Source organism: Odocoileus virginianus, unplaced genomic scaffold (assembly GCF_023699985.2).
Source record: "Odocoileus virginianus isolate 20LAN1187 ecotype Illinois unplaced genomic scaffold, Ovbor_1.2 Unplaced_Scaffold_5, whole genome shotgun sequence".
NCBI classification, from domain to species: domain Eukaryota; kingdom Metazoa; phylum Chordata; class Mammalia; order Artiodactyla; family Cervidae; genus Odocoileus; species Odocoileus virginianus.
In genome coordinates, this window is record NW_027224267.1 from 2,511,457 (window position 1) to 2,527,099 (window position 15,643).

At 51.9% G+C, this 15,643-nt stretch overlaps 1 protein-coding gene and 1 long non-coding RNA gene across 2 annotated transcripts in view; one reads left to right on the plus strand and one right to left on the minus strand.

Annotated features, from left to right (window-relative positions):
• The window catches only part of PDE6B (phosphodiesterase 6B), a 29,395-nt gene that overhangs the window by 7,245 nt on the left and 6,507 nt on the right, over positions 1 to 15,643 (plus strand). The window contains exons 4-13 of the mRNA XM_020901364.2: positions 9,734 to 9,874; positions 9,963 to 10,037; positions 10,880 to 10,944; positions 11,747 to 11,813; positions 11,984 to 12,031; positions 12,757 to 12,906; positions 12,985 to 13,128; positions 13,443 to 13,508; positions 13,955 to 14,101; positions 15,445 to 15,552. Of these exons, the coding sequence (XP_020757023.1) occupies positions 9,734 to 9,874; positions 9,963 to 10,037; positions 10,880 to 10,944; positions 11,747 to 11,813; positions 11,984 to 12,031; positions 12,757 to 12,906; positions 12,985 to 13,128; positions 13,443 to 13,508; positions 13,955 to 14,101; positions 15,445 to 15,552 (1,011 nt within the window). The remainder of the gene's footprint in view (positions 1 to 9,733; positions 9,875 to 9,962; positions 10,038 to 10,879; positions 10,945 to 11,746; positions 11,814 to 11,983; positions 12,032 to 12,756; positions 12,907 to 12,984; positions 13,129 to 13,442; positions 13,509 to 13,954; positions 14,102 to 15,444; positions 15,553 to 15,643) is intronic.
• LOC139033425 (uncharacterized) lies at positions 11,919 to 15,524 on the minus strand. Its single transcript, XR_011485999.1, has 2 exons — positions 15,436 to 15,524; positions 11,919 to 14,625 (listed from the first exon to the last, which is right to left on the minus strand). It is a non-coding gene; the product is annotated as an uncharacterized lncRNA (long non-coding RNA).

Consider the following 15,643-nt stretch of genomic DNA (forward strand, 5'->3'; position numbering starts at 1 on the left):
AGCGCACCTGCTAGGACTTTCAGTACGATGCTGCCGTGAGTGGTGACATGGCCATCCTTGCCTTGCTCCTGATGTTAGGGAAAGAACCACTTTCTCACCATCAGATATGACATTCACTAAGGGTTTTTGTAGAATTTTTTCTAGTTGACAAAGTTCCCCTCTATTTACACTCTGCTTAGAGATTTTATTCCGAATGAGGGTTGGATTTTGTCAGTACTTTTCTCCATCAATTGATAGGGTCATGTTAATGTTTTCCTCTTTTGCCCAATAATATAGTGGGTTACATTAATTGATTTTCAAATGCTGGACCAGATTTGCATACCTGGGAGGTATGCTGTCACTCAGTTGTGGAGCATAATTATTTTTATGTGCTATTGAGTTGGTTTTGCTAATATTTTATTAAGAATTTTTGTACCTATGTTCGTGAGAGATTTTGGCCTATAGGTTTCTTTGTTTTAAGGTCTTTATCTGGTTTGGATATTAGGGTAATGCTGGCCTCAAAGAATAAGTTTAGAGGTTTTCCTTCTGCTTCTATATTCAGGAAAAGATTGCTGTGAATTGGCATAATTTCATCCCTAAATGTTTTGTACAGTTCACCAGTGAAACTCTCAGAGACTGGTGCTTTCTTTTGGAAGATTATTAATTATTGACCCAATGTCTTTACTACTTTTAGGTCTATTCAGATTATTCTGTTTCTCCTTGTGTTGGTGTTTGTAGTTTGTGTCTTTCAAAGCATTGAAACATTCATTTAATCTAAATTATTTAATCTAGATTATCAAATTTGAGGGCATACAGTTGTTTTTAATATTTGTTACTTATTAGTCACTTTCTTCTGCTTGCTTTAGGCTTAAAATAATCTTTTTTTCTAGTTTCCTAGGATTAAATTATTGATTTTAGATCGTTCTTCTTTTCTCATACATGCAATCAGTGATATAAATTTCACTCCAAGCCCTGCTTTCATGGTATCCCACAAACTTTGATAAGTTGTATTTTCATTTGGTTTAAAATCTTTGTAAATTTCTCTTGAGACTTCTTCTTCGATCCATACATTAATTAGAAGTTATTGTTTAATCTATTTTGGAATTTTCCAACTATCTTTCTGTTAATGATTTCCAGTTTATCGCCCTGTGGTATGACAATGTATTCTTATGATTTTTAATTCTTTTAAATGTGTTAAGACATGTTTTGTGACCCAGAATGTGGTTTGTATTGGTGAATGTTCCATGTGACCTTGAGAAAAATGTGTGTTCTGCTGTTGTTGGATGAAGTTGTCTACAGATATTCATTGCAGCCATTGCTGTTTAGTTCAACGATTTTCTTACTGAGTTTCTGCCTGCAGGATCTACCAATTAACTGAAAGAAGAACACTGAAGTCTCCAACTATAATAGTGGACTTATCTATGTGTCTTGCAGTTCCATTAGTTTTTACTTTATGCAATCTGATGCTCTGCTGTTAGGTGTATACACATGAAGGATTAACATCTCCTTGGAGAAACGACCGCTTTATCATTATGTAATGTCCCTCTTTACTCCCGATGATTTTTCTTCTTCTGAAGAAAAATCTTTTCTTCTGCTTTGTATAAACTTAACATAGCTCTCTCAGCTTTCTTTTGATTGGTGTTAGCATGGTATATATTTTTCCATTCCTTTACTTTTTTCCCAATTATTTTCCTTGTGATAAAATACATATAACAAAAAAAAATTACTACCTTGATCATGTTTTGTTTGCTTGTTTTGTTTTGTTTTTTTGAATGATAATGGATTACATTATGTTTTTTTCTTTACAATCACATTACTGGTTTTGGTAATAGAGAGGATGCTCATAGTAATTTTATACTCTTCTAGAATATCTGGACTTAACGTGTAAAGACAGCATGGGGCCAGATCGTTACACTTTTTTTTGACAAAGCAAGAGAATTTGTTGGGAAAGAGCGCAGAGAGCAGCAGGGTAAGGGAAACCAGGAGGACTGCGCCACCACGTGGCTCTCAGTCCTGGGGATGGGTTAGTTTCCAGGCTGTCTTTGGCCGATCATTGTGACTTAGAGTTCTTCCTGGCGGTGCACGCGTTGCTCAACCAAGATGAGTGCCAGAGGGAAGGGTTCTGAGAGGTGGTCAGACACACGGTGTCTCTTTTTGACCTTTCCCAGACTCTTCTAGTTGGTGGCTTATTAGTTCTGTGTTCACTGCCAGGACCTCCTGCCATAAAATAACTCATGCACATGGTGACTGTGGTGCCTGGCCAGGGTGGGCGGTTTCAGTCAGTGTGTTTCCCCAGCAACTGCCCCCGAGAGACTGCATACTCAAGATACTTTCCGGGAACTGGGGCGGAGGTCTCTTCCTTCTGTAACTACCTCCTGCTGTGTGTGGACATAGTCCTGCCTAGCACAGCAGAAGTCTCTCTCTACCTGTTCTAACTTGACGAGGTATTCTGTATCTGTATACAGGTTTCTGTATCTGAAATCTGTATCTGTATCTGAATTCTGTATCAGAATTCTGTATGCTGCATTCTTATAGTAACAGCAATTTAGTCTGAAACTATTGGACCCTGTCAGAGATGAAACAGGGGCCAAACAGGAGGCCTAACAGAATGGTCATCACCAGTCCCCAGAAAAGGAAGATAAAATTTGCGGTGAGGGCTGCAGGATGTGTATGTGACTGTCTTAATCATTTTTAACCTACTGTTCAGTGGTATTAAGTACATTCATCTCGGGCAACCACCACCACCATCCATCTTCAGAACTCTGTACAGACTCCCAAATTGGAACTCTATCTTCTTTAAACACCAGCTCCCCAGATCTCCCATCCCAGCCCCTGGAAACCACATTCTATTCTCTGTTTCTGTGATTTTAGCTCATATAAGTGGGATCCTATAGTACTTGTCTCTTTGTGACTGACTGGCTTATTGCACCGAGCATAATGTCCTCAAGGTTCATCCATGCCAGAGCATGTTCAGAGATTTATTCCTTTTTAAGGCTGAATAGTATACCATTGCATGTATATACCACATTTTTGCCTCTCTATTCATCTGTTGATGGACACTTTTGTTGCTCCAACATTTTAGCTATTATGAATAATGCTGCTGTGAACATGGGTGCACAGATACCTCTTTGAAATCCAGGTTTCAATTCTTTTGAGTGTATGACCAGAAGTGGAAATGTTGGATCATATGGTAATTCTGTATAATTTTTTTAAAAACTTCCATATTGTTTTCCAAAGTGTCTGTGCCATTTTACATTCCCACCAACAGTGCAAAAGGGTCCCAATTTCTCTACTTCCTTGCCAATACTCATTTTTTGTTTTGGTTTTAACAGTAGTCATCCTAATGCGTGTTAGTTTTTATTGTAGTTCTGATTTGCATTCCCCTAATGATTACTGATATTGATCATCTATTCATGTTTATTGGCCATTTGTATTTCTTCTTTGGAGAAATGTCTATTCAAGTTCTTTGCCCATTTTTTAACATGATTGTTTGCTTTTGTTGTTGAATTTTAGTAGTTCTCTACATAATCTTTGTATTAATCTCTTACCAGATGTGTGATTTGCAAATATTTTCTCTCATTGTGGAGATATTTTCTCCTTCCCTTTTGACTCTCTTAATGGTGTCTTTCGATACACAAAGGTTTTTAATTTTCAGGAAGTCCAGTTTGTCTATTTTTTCTTTTGTTGTCAGTCATAATGTTATATCTAAGCAATCAGATATAAGCAAGAAGACTCTTGAGAGTCCCTTGGACTGCAAGAGATCCAACCAGTCCATCCTAAAGGAGATCAGTCCTGGGTGTTCATTGGAAGGACTGATGTTGAAGCTGAAACTCCAATACTTTGGCCACCTGATGCAAAGAGTTGACTCATTTGAAAAGACCCTGATGCTGGGAAAGATTGAGGGCAGGAGGAAAAGGGGACGACAGAGGATGAGATGGTTGGATGGCATCACCAACTCAATGGACATGGGTTTGGGTGGACTCCGGGAGTTGGTGATGGACAGGGAGGCCTGACGTGCTGTGGTTCATGGGGTTGCAAAGAGTCGGACACAACTAGGTGACTGAACTGAAGTAATCATTGCCAAATCCAATGTCAGGAAGCTTTTTTCCTGTGTTTTCTTCTACATTCATAGTTTTAGATCTTACATTTAGGTCTTGATCTGTTTTGAGTCTATTTTTGCTTATGATGTGACGTAAGGGTCCAACTTGATCATCTTGCATGTGGATATCCAGTTTTCCTGGCACCATTTGTTGAAAAGACTACTCTTTCCCCATTGAATGATCTTAGCTTTTTTTGTCAAAAATAGTTTGACCATATATGCCAGGGTTTATTTTTGGACTCTGTAAGCTATTCCATTGGTCTATATGTCTGTCTTTATGTTAGTATCATGTTTTGATTAATGTAGGCTTGTACTATGTTTTGAAATCAGGCGATATGAGTCCTCCAGCTTTAGTCTTTCTCAAGATTGTTTTAATATTTAAGATTCCCTTGAGCTGCTATATGAACTCCAGAATGTATTTTTATACTTCTGCAAAAACACCATTGAGATTTTGATAAGGATTACATTGAACCTGTAGGTTACTTTGGATAGTATTGACATTGTAACATTAAGTCCTCTACTTCATAAGCAAAGAATGTCTTTCTAACTATTTATGTCTTCTCTAATTTATTTCAGCAATATTTTAGTTTTCATTGTTATAATAATCCTAGTTCTGAGGTCCTTTCATTTTACCTGTAGGGCATTTCTTGCTGGACAGTTGTAGTGGTCATTTATTCCCTCAACTTTTGTTTTTCTGGAGGTGTCTTAATTTCTCCCTCACTCTTAAAGGGCAGTTTTCCCAGATACAAGATTCTCGATTGGCAGGCTTTGTTCTTGTTGTTGTTGTTTAATTTTAGCGCTTTGAATACACCAGATTGGGCTTCCCTGGTGGCCCAGTTGGTAAAGAATCCACCTGCAACACGGGAGAGCTGGGTTTGATCCCTGGGTTGGGAAGACCAGCTCAATCAGTAAAGAATCTGCCTGCAATGCAGGAGACCCAGGCTTGATTCCTGGGATGGGAAGATCCCCTGGAGAAGGAAATGGCAACCCACTCCAGTATTCTTGCCTGGAGAATCCCATGGACAGAGGAGACTGGCAGGCTATAGTCCATGGGGTTGCAAGAGTCGGACACGACTTAGCAATTAAACCACCATACACCAGGTCACTGCCTTCTGGTCCCCAAAGTTTCAGCAGATTTTGTGCTGAAATGACAGCAGATGAGAAATCTGCTGATAAACTTAGTGAGGATCCCCTGCATATGATGAGTCTCTCCTCTCACTGTTTTCAAGAGTCTCTCCATCTTTCGACAGCTTGATAATAATCTGGGTGTCTTTGAATTCATCCCATTTGGTGTGTGTTGAACCTCCTGGATGGTAGTATTCAAGTATTTCATTAAATTCCAGCCCTTATTTCTTCCCATATGCTCGCTGTGTGCGCTTTTGCCTTTGGTGAGGCCTCGCCATCCCCCTGGGAGGGGTTCTGAGTGGCTTTCATCCTACCCTGGCTTTGAGGCTGCCTTTCTCTCAGCTTCCTCTCAGTCAGGCCCCTTAACCTAACTGCTGTGAGGACATTTCCCCAGCTTCTTATCTGCAGCTTCAAGAAATAGCCTGAGGCCAAGATTCAAACCCACCCCACACACCCCAGGTGTGGGCCTGGGAGGCAAGTCTGGGGGCATCTTCCGGACTCTGCCCCCACCACACACATCTTCCCCCAGCAGATCTCACCCAGGGGGCTGTGTTCCTTCCAGGAAAGTTGGGTCTCAGGAGAAGCCAGGTTTCTAATTCTCTGCCTGTCATGTTCTGAGCCCCTAGCCCTTGCTCTGGATATCCTCACTTTTCAGCTCCTCTTCCAGCATACTGTCTCACAGTCCCGCTCCTTCTGCCTCTCTCATTAGCCACCCCAACTCAACTCAGTCAGAGCCACACTTTGAAAACTTAGGCCTTATCACTGGGGGGCCCTCGGGGCCTCTCCTGCAGCCCCTGCCCACCTCTCCCTACTCCACCATCCTGCCCCAGTCATGCTCCTCTCAAGGGCTTATGGACTTCCTGGTCCCTCTGCCAAGAACACTGCCCTATACATCCCATGGCTCCTTTGTAGACAGATCTCCCCTGACCTGAGCACCACCTCACTCTAGCCCTGCATTCCCCCCACCCACCTCCGCCTGCTGGACCCCCTGCATTTGCTCATCTCCCTGTGATGAACCATCTGGTTGCTTTGTTTGTTTATGTTCTAGCCTGCACTCCCCACAGTGGAAAATGAATCTAAGAGTCAGGGATTTTTGTCTGTTCTATCGTCCAGTTGTACCAGTCCTAAGGCAGGCAGTAAATATCATTCCAGCAAATGAATCCCTGACACTTAGGAAACACGACCATCCAGAGACCCGTTGTTTCCAGCTCTTCAGACCACATGCATGTACAGATGTGGGAGTTATAAAGGGGACTTCCAACAGTGGGCATTCATGTCTCAATTAAACACTTTGATTTCCACTCAGATGTCACCTAACCCCAGTAGAAAGCCAGTTCTGAGACCTTACACTCTGAACAGCATTTTAAAGAACTCTAATTACTTCACAGCTCTACCTCACAGCTCTTTTTGAAAGGAAAAGACTGAAATGAACAAAGCCTGGCTCCCGCATTGCCTGCGGTTCAGTCTGGTGCCCACTGCTTCCTCATGCTGTAGGGGAGCCCCAGTTGCGAGCTAAAGCGCTTCTATACACAGTGCCCACCCCTCCCTCGTATAGACCTTAGCAGTCCTCCAGGGCCCTGGGCCCCTTCCCCAGTCAGGAACCACCGTCAATCAGCCCTGGCCACTCTCCCCACGGACTCCACCTCAGGGGCTCCCATCAACCCCTTTTAGACGGTGTCTTGGCCGCTTAAGTCAGAGGCCAGAAAAACAACAAAGAAATCATAGACTTGGCCCTGGAATGTTGGAATTTCTCTCAGATCTGCTGTGTGAGGCTGACTGGCCAGTTGTAGCTGCGATTCCCACTTACCCACGTTGCGGCACCAGCTGGATGAGAGGCCCCTGGTGTACAGAACTTTGGCTCCACGCCGCCCAGGCCAAGCTTTTGTCCACAACCCGTTGGCTGGTATGAAAGCAGAGCGTGTGCACTGCCGCTCCCAGGATGAGGTGGGAGGCATCCCAATTCACAAGGCTACATAAAGAGCACCCAGGCTCAAAGCTATCTTGTATTCCTGATCTGTGAACATGTGGAAGTGTTTGGAAGTCAGGACATGTGAGTGGAGGCAGCAAGGAGGGGTGGGCTTGCCCCCCTGGGCAGTGCAGGCCAATTTCTGTCACTGCAGCTCCCACTCTGATGTCACTTGACACACGGCTGGGAGAAGATGTATCATAGGGTGAACCTTCTTTCCACTATCAGAAACCATAAGCATATGAGTGACAGTCACCTGTAGTGAAATGACAGGGAAACAATGTATTTGCATATTTATTATTTTTGCCTTAATGTAATTTCTTTCTTTTTCTTTCTTTCCATTCTTTGGCCATGTGGCTTGTGGGATCTTAGTTCCCTGACCAGGGATCAAACCCAAACCCTCAGCATTAACAGTGCAGAGTCCCAACCACTGGATAGCTAGGGAATTCCCTAATTTTCTTAATTTTTAAGTTAATATTATTTAACTTGAATAATGGCTGTGTTTAACAACCAATTCTCAAAGTTATTTAAGATTCAAGAACTTGCCCCTAAACAAGGGCCTTGGGAGCTCAAGTTGCCCAGGGCCTCTGGGTCACCTTTCCCATCTGCCCCCTGCCCTCCAGGCAGCCTGAATTCCCCCCGCCCCCCCCATAGTATGAGCATAAGCTTAGGCCTCACAGGCCAGCCTCCCCACTCCAGGGGTGGTTCAGGCCTGTGCATTATCTGTCCCCAAATGCAACTGGATGCCCGTTACTTCCAGGGTCACCAGGTGGCCCCTCCCAGATTTCATCTTGAAGCGTTAAAGGACACTTCTAATGAATCTGTGAAGGGCTACACTGCAGCTCCTGCCGACCACAGGTTCCTGGTCACTCAGACAGAGAAGGGGCTCCAGGGGCACCACTGAGACAGCACAGTTCACAGCAGTCGATGAGACAAGCCGTCCAAGGGCCCACAGAGTGGGGAGGGCAGACTGGTCTGGGAAGAGCCGCTCCAGACAGATGTGGGACAGGCAGAGCGGAGAGGGCGTGGGACAGGTGCTGCATGAATCCATTTAGACGAAGTTCTAGAACACTCAGTGGTCAGCAGGGCAGTTCCAGGAGGGATCGGGGTGTTGGTTGGGAGCTGAGGACCTTCCTGGGGGCTGGAATGCTCTAAAACCTGGTATGGCAATGGCTACAGGTACCCCCTAAGATGCACTCATCCCATCAGACGGTACCCCAGACTCAAGTCAGACAGAAACAGGAAGAAGGGGAAGGCAGAGGCCTGGGGTGGGCCTCACACCTGGCTTCAGACCACCGTGGACACACTGCCTGACCTGCTGAGCACCCATTTCCTTGGGGCCATAATAGAACCTGCTTCAGAGCAGCATTCAGCATGGGGACTGGCCCTTGGTCCGACTGTGGCACTGGAGGGGCAAGGTGGAGTTGGAGGGAGGTCTCCCCTAGAGGCTGTGCTGTGACACCCGAGTCCTTTCCTCCTCACTCCGTCCCTCTCCAAGAGGACAGGTTTGGGGACTAAAGTACTCAAATGACTCAAAAATCAGGCTTGCAGCCCAGACACCCCCCACCCCCAAGCTCAGCTGTCCATGACATACCTGGGCACCTGACCGCCCCCCTCCAACATCTGTGACATGGGTTCTGCTCCCGCCAGGACTGGTACCAAGGAGCTCCGCAGGGCTCTGAGGGTAGAGGCATGGGGGACTGACACGCACACACTCACTCTCGGATGCACGCATGGCCACACGCTCACAAAGTGGCAGGAAGGGAGCCAGGCAAGGGGGCAAGGGGGAGGGACCGGGCACCAGGCTGCCCTCCTGACAGTTCAGAATGCAGGGAGGCGGAGCCTGTGTGTGAAGGAGTGGGGCCTGGAGGGCTGGCCCGGGGCCGTGGCTGAGGAGGTCAGGGGAGAGGCTGACCCTGCACAGCAGCCAGCCCCTGCTGGGGGCTGACGTCCCAGGCAGGGTCTGGCCAGGCCCTCCTGGAGCGTGTCAGGGCATTCTCGATCTCAATGTGCTCTGCAGAGACCACGAAAGCACCTGACGTCCAGAAAACAACGAATTCATGTTCTCAAGCCCCAGCTTCTCACAGGCTAGTTATGGAGGGCTGACTGGTCAGGTCTCTGCCTTTCAAGGTCATGGCAATTGATCTAAATTTTCACTTATTCACTCACCACCACAGCCTGAGGCCAGCACTGAGGAGTGAGTGGCAGGGATGTGGCCAAAGCCTGGAGAACTTACCTGTGAGGAAGCTTCCGGAGACCCTGAGGCAGGGAGCCAAGGGCCACATGCTAGAGCAAACCTCGGGTGCCGGCACCCTGCAGAGATGCCAGGAGAGGCGCCACTGTCCACATCCCTGGGGCATCAGTGTCCATGTCCCCGGGGCACCATTGTCTGTGTCCTGGGCCCCGTGTGCACATGTGGACAGTGCGTGTCTCGGGTGTGATAGCCCTCACCCAGATGCTGCTTTGCAGACGGGGGTGGGTGTGGCCACAACCCTGTGCCACGCCCCCAGATGCTGCTGTGCAGACGGGGTGGGTGTGGCCACAACCCTGTGCCACGCCCCCAGGTGCTGCTGTGGTCGGCCAACAAGGTGTTCGAGGAGCTGACGGACATCGAGAGGCAGTTTCACAAGGCCTTCTACACTGTACGGGCCTATCTGAACTGTGACCGGTACTCGGTGGGCCTCCTGGACATGACCAAGGAGAAGGTGAGGCCCGAGCACCCTCAGGGCCCCGGCCCGCCTAGTCTTGCTCCGCCGCTGGCTCGATGCCCCGCTCCCTTCTCTTCTCTTCCAGGAATTCTTTGACGTGTGGCCCGTGCTGATGGGAGAGGTCCAGGCGTACTCAGGCCCCCGCACACCTGACGGCCGAGTAAGTCACAGGCAGAGGCACAGGCCTGCCCTGCACCCAGCTTCCTGGCCCAGCTCCCCTGAGAGGAGGGGTTGCCCCAGCTGACCGGGTGGGAGGGAAGGCTCAGGAGGCTGTGGCGAGGCAAGGACAGGGTGGAGGGCTGCCTGGCTCTCTGACCGCTCCAGAGGGCAGGCCCCTGAGGACGTCTCCCCAGCACCAGCCCCCTGCAGCGCTCTGGGGCCAAGGGCCAGGCCTGGTCATGACGGGGGCTGTCAGCCTGGTTTACTGACCAACATCTGCTGTGGCTGAGCAGACCTGCTGCCCTGTTCTTAGATCGCGCTAACATCTGCCCAAGCGGGGCTGCGTGGGGGTGCGAGTGGGGTAGGGACGTGTGCAGATACCTCAGCCACACGTTGTGCATCCAGCCGGGGTCACACATCAGAGCCGTGACTCAGTCTCCCCTCCTGTCAAGTGGGGTGACAACAGGCTGTCTCAGGAACTCCAAGGGTTCTGTGTGCCAAGTACATGTGGGAATCTCTGCACAAAGGCTGTCTGTGACCATAACTTGTCCCAGTTATATGGAAAGGACAGGTGTGTGTGTGTGTGAGAGAAACACTCAGGCCTGGATCAGTTACACGCGCTTGTGTGACGGATAGAGGCCAGTGTGGGGGGGGGACGTGGCTGGAGGGAAGACAGACATGTGTCCCAGGTCAGACAGTGCTGGTCCACACATGTGTGCAGTTCACGTGTGTGCCTGCATGTCAGTATGTGGGCTTCTGTGGTGTGTCGTGTGTGTGGGTGTGGTGTGTGTGGTGGTGTTCCCACTGGGGAGCCCCTCATGCCTGCTGCGGTCTGCTTCTCAGGAAATCCTCTTCTACAAAGTCATTGACTACATCCTCCACGGCAAGGAAGACATCAAGGTCATCCCGTAAGTGTCAGGGTTCTGAGAAGTGTTACCAGAGGGCCCAGGCTGGACGGGGCTGAGGGCCCGTCACGGCGGAGTCTGTGGCCCCAGCTCACCCCCACGCACGTCGACGCTCCCTGCGCTGTGGGGTGAGGCAGGACAGAGTGCGGAGGGAGACTGACTCAATAGTCTGGGAGGAAATGCCTGGGGTCACGAGGAGGCCTGATGTCCCACGAACATTGCTGTGGACTCAAGGCTCAGCGGGGCTGGCCGCGTGGTCCTGTCAGCAGTGACTGGCCTTTGAGGCCCTTAGGGTCTCATCTTGGTTCACCCGGTCAGCACAGGCGGAGTCTCCAGGGGGGCCCAACACTGCACAGCTGGGGGGTGGGGGGTGGGGGGTGGGGGGTGGGACGGGAGGGACCAGCCCAGCGGGCAGCAGAGCCAGTGGAGATGAGGGCAGCCTGGAGAGACCAGGGGTGGCAGCTGGTCACTTCCAGCCCCACAGCCACACAGCTGTACAAGCCCCAGAACCCCATCAGGACCCTGCCCCGCAGGGCTCACGCAGGGAGCAGGACCCAGAGCCAAGCCTGCGGCGGGGAAGCCTGTGGCTCCCAGGAAGAGGGGGGCTTCCTGCAGGGCAGGGTCCTCCTCATGGGCAGAGAAGGAGGCACAATGCAGCTCAGGTGTCCCCAGACCCAGACCTGGCCTGCTCTCCCCTTCTTCAAGTCTTTGCCTGCTTCCCACACCCACCCGGAGCACGGGGAAGGGAATCGGCACACACAGGCCCGAGCGCCTGCCCATCCACCCCCTGCTTCTCTCCCCACAGCTCGCCCCCGGCCGACCACTGGGCCCTTGCCAGCGGCCTTCCAACCTACGTGGCAGAAAGTGGCTTTGTGAGTCCCCCAGAGCCCTGCACCTGACCCATGGCACCCCAGTCCTCCCCACAGGCCTGTGTGCCCCAGCTTTGCCTACACAGAAGCTCATCAGATTGGACAGTCTATTTTAGAATCATACTCTATATTTGGCCACCTCAAGTGAAATTGTGTTTCTGATCCTTTTTCAGATCTGTAACATTATGAATGCCCCTGCCGATGAAATGTTCAATTTTCAGGTATCTGTCTATTCATTAATAGAATGTGTACTGTACTTTAGGAAAAAAGATGTTGTGATTCAGAAATGATGGACTGAATTCATTTTTGCTGCCTAAGAAACAGCCTCAGATCTCACAGGCTAATGGCAGCAAAGCGTGTTCTGTGCACTCAGGTCTGCTGGTTGGGTGGTTGCAGCCGCACGTGGCAAGGGTTCACGTCTGCTCCATCTGGGGCCACACGATCAGGATGGGCTCTTTTTCGCAGGAGGCCCAGGTCACGTGGACTGTGGAACTGGGCTTTATCTTTCAGGGCCTCCTCCAGGAGCTGGCCAGGGTCCATATTTCACTGGCTAACCATGAATGGAATGTGAACGGGGACCCACCACACTGTCTGTGGGGCCTGGGGGAATGCCAGGCCCCTTGTTCAGCAATTATTGGGAACTTGGCCACAGAGCATCTGGTCAAGCGGCGGGGTGGGTGGGGGGGAAGCGGGGGTGCTCCAAGAGCGGAAACTGATGTGACTACAGCAGTCGCATGGTGAGGCGTCCTGGTGTACGTCTTCCGCCTCTTCCAGGAAGAGGTCCCTGCCAGCTGGCGGGCATGGTGGGCCAACAGACAGAAGCAGGGACCCAGCCTCTGGCCTTTGAGGGCAGAAGAAGTGATGTTCACGCTCCCTGGGTGATGAGCAGGCACAGGCCAGGGTCGGACCCAGGGCAGCGGTCAGCTCTGGACACCTCTCGCCGCAGGCGGGGCCTCTGGATGACTCTGGGTGGGTCGTCAAGAATGTCCTCTCCATGCCCATCGTCAACAAGAAGGAGGAGATCGTGGGGGTCGCGACATTTTACAACAGGAAGGACGGGAAGCCGTTCGACGAGCAGGATGAAGTCCTGATGGAGGTGGGGTTCCGGGGGCGGCCCCGGGTGGTGGGGCCCAGGCCCAGGAGCCCGCCCCGGGGGGGTGACGTGCGCCTGCAGTCTCTCACGCAGTTCCTGGGGTGGTCGGCGCTGAACACTGACACCTACGACAAGATGAACAAACTGGAGAACCGCAAGGACATCGCCCAGGACATGGTGCTATACCACGTGCGATGTGACAGGGAGGAAATCCAGCTGATCCTGGTACGTCCGGTGCCCCCACGGGGGGCAGGAGTGTGGCCTAGACTCGCACGCACTGCACCGCCGGGGGCTCCCTGCCCGGCCGCAGAACCCCAGCAGTGACCCCAGCCCTTCTGGTCGTGCTGTGTGAGGGCTCGACCACCATCGTCCAGGTGGAGAGCTTGGACTGGTGCAGAGGGCCAAGAGCCAGCCCGAGGCCACTGCCACGGTCTCTGAGGCCAGAGGCTCCGGCTGGGGCTCCCCGAGGGGTCACCCTGTCCCACAGCCACGAGGGGGGCAGCTGACACTGTCACCATCTCATACGTCTTCTCTCCCAGCCAACAAGAGAACGCCTCGGGAAGGAGCCCGCCGACTGCGAGGAGGACGAGCTGGGGAAAATCCTGGTCAGAGTCCGGCCCTGCCTGGGGTGGGGGTTGGCGAGGAGCCCTGAGCGAGGGGAGATGCTACCCCCCTAGGTGGCAGAGGGTGGTCCTGTGGCATTTGTGCTGAACACGCCCGTCCCTGTGATCCTGTGTGTCTGTGTATCCTTCCACGTGCCTGTGTATTCACACGTCCTTGTTGATCTCGGCGTGTGCCCACGCATGTGTGGATCTTTGCATCTCCCTCACAACTTCACTTGCCCAGAGGGCAAATTCTTGCTGCTGGGCCACCAGTGGGTGAAGGGGAGAGGAAAGGGGTGAACCAGGAGGGGCTGAGAGCGCCTCAGGCTGCAGGCCAAAGTTAAGAGACACCTGGCGTGTCTGAGGCTGGACAGAGGATCCTGAGAGAAGCCGAGGAGCAGGCAGGGCTCCGGCGGGCCTGCCCCTCAGCCCCACTGTCCCTCCCACAGAAGGAAGTCCTGCCAGGGCCCGCCAAGTTTGACATCTATGAGTTCCACTTCTCGGACCTGGAGTGCACGGAGCTGGAGCTGGTCAAATGCGGTATCCAGATGTACTATGAGCTGGGTGTGGTTCGAAAGTTCCAGATCCCCCAGGAGGTGAGGGCTCATTTGTGATCCAGGGTCCCAGCTCTCCCAGGAGGTCAGAGAGAGATGGTCAGGATCCCAGTTCCCGCAGGAAGTCTGGGGGCAAGCCATGTCCACACAGAATGGACAGTGCAGGCCAGCAAAATACACAGAGCAAGTGTGTGGAGACTACATCACTGGACGTACATACGGAAGGAGAGTGTGATACACAGGTGCTGCAGGCAGTCTGATCACACACATCACTGGGCAGCAGCGGGGGTCTGGTGTCAGGAGCAGGGGGCCCAGCAGAAGCAGCCCAGCACCTGCGCAGAAAGCACACGGTGCCCTGTAGGTGTGAGCACAGCGGGCCCCTCGGGGCTGGTCCTCGGGAGCAGGGTCCACCTTCCCAGCTCTGCTGCTTCCCTGTGGCTTTCCGGCTTCTGCCTGCGTCCACCTTTAGGGAGCATCTGCTTCCCCAAGTCAAATCAGAGAACATCTTACATTACGATCCAGACAAGCGCAGCAGTTTGGCATTTTCTAAGATGCTGCCCAAAAAACTAAGGGAAAACACAAAAGAAATACATTCTAGAAAATACTAACAGAATGCAGGAATTCCAAATAATTTCTGGCCCTAAAAACCGCTGTGGAAGCAGTAAGAAGCTCCACTGAGCCCGTGTTCTATCATCTAAACGCAACTGCCCTGCAGAGGAAGGCTCACCCTCCTACTGCCCCTCAACCTCTGGACCTTCAGCAACCACCTCTTTCTCCACCACTGTGCCCGGTGCCCACACATCCTGCCCCACTCAGATGCCCACAGCTGAAATGGACATTTTCTTCTGAAGTATTCCAGGCCCCTCGCTTGGGATCCTTTCCCGACCCGAGGTTTGGCAACAGGATGGAGGCCCCAGGCATCCTGTGGACGCTGGAGCTGTTCTCGGCCTCAGCTCCGCTCTTCCGGCTCCCTGCCACGCCCGTCCGCCTCTCTTTGCCCCGCGTCCGCCCCCTTGTCCACCCCCATCCACTCCGGTCCGCGCCCCACCCGCCCCCATCCAGCCCTCGTCTGCCCCTCATTCGCCCCGCATCCACCGTCGTCCGCCCCTGGCCCGCCCCCCGCGCACCCCCTGCCCGCCCCTCTTCCGTGCCCCTCCTCCGCCCCGCCCTCATCCACACCCCTTCCACCCCTCCTACGCCCCCCCCGCCCCGGTCCACCCCTCGTCCACCCCGAGGTGCCACCCAGGAAGGCGGTTGGAGGCCAGTGGACCGGAGGGCCGCGGGGCAGGGAGGGACGTGAGCCTCTTTGCACTGCCATCAGCTGGAATGCGTCGCTGGAACTGGGCGCGGCGGTGCCTGGACCGCGCGTGTCTCACCTTCCGCAGGTCCTGGTGCGGTTCCTGTTCTCTGTGAGCAAAGGCTACAGGAGAATCACCTACCACAACTGGCGCCACGGCTTCAACGTGGCCCAGACCATGTTCACGCTGCTCATGGTGCGCGGATGGGGCAGGGATGGGGACAGGGCACCCTGTCTGATCCGAGCCGGGAGGAGCCGCCTGCCCCCCACAGCGGCGCCCGGGGCGG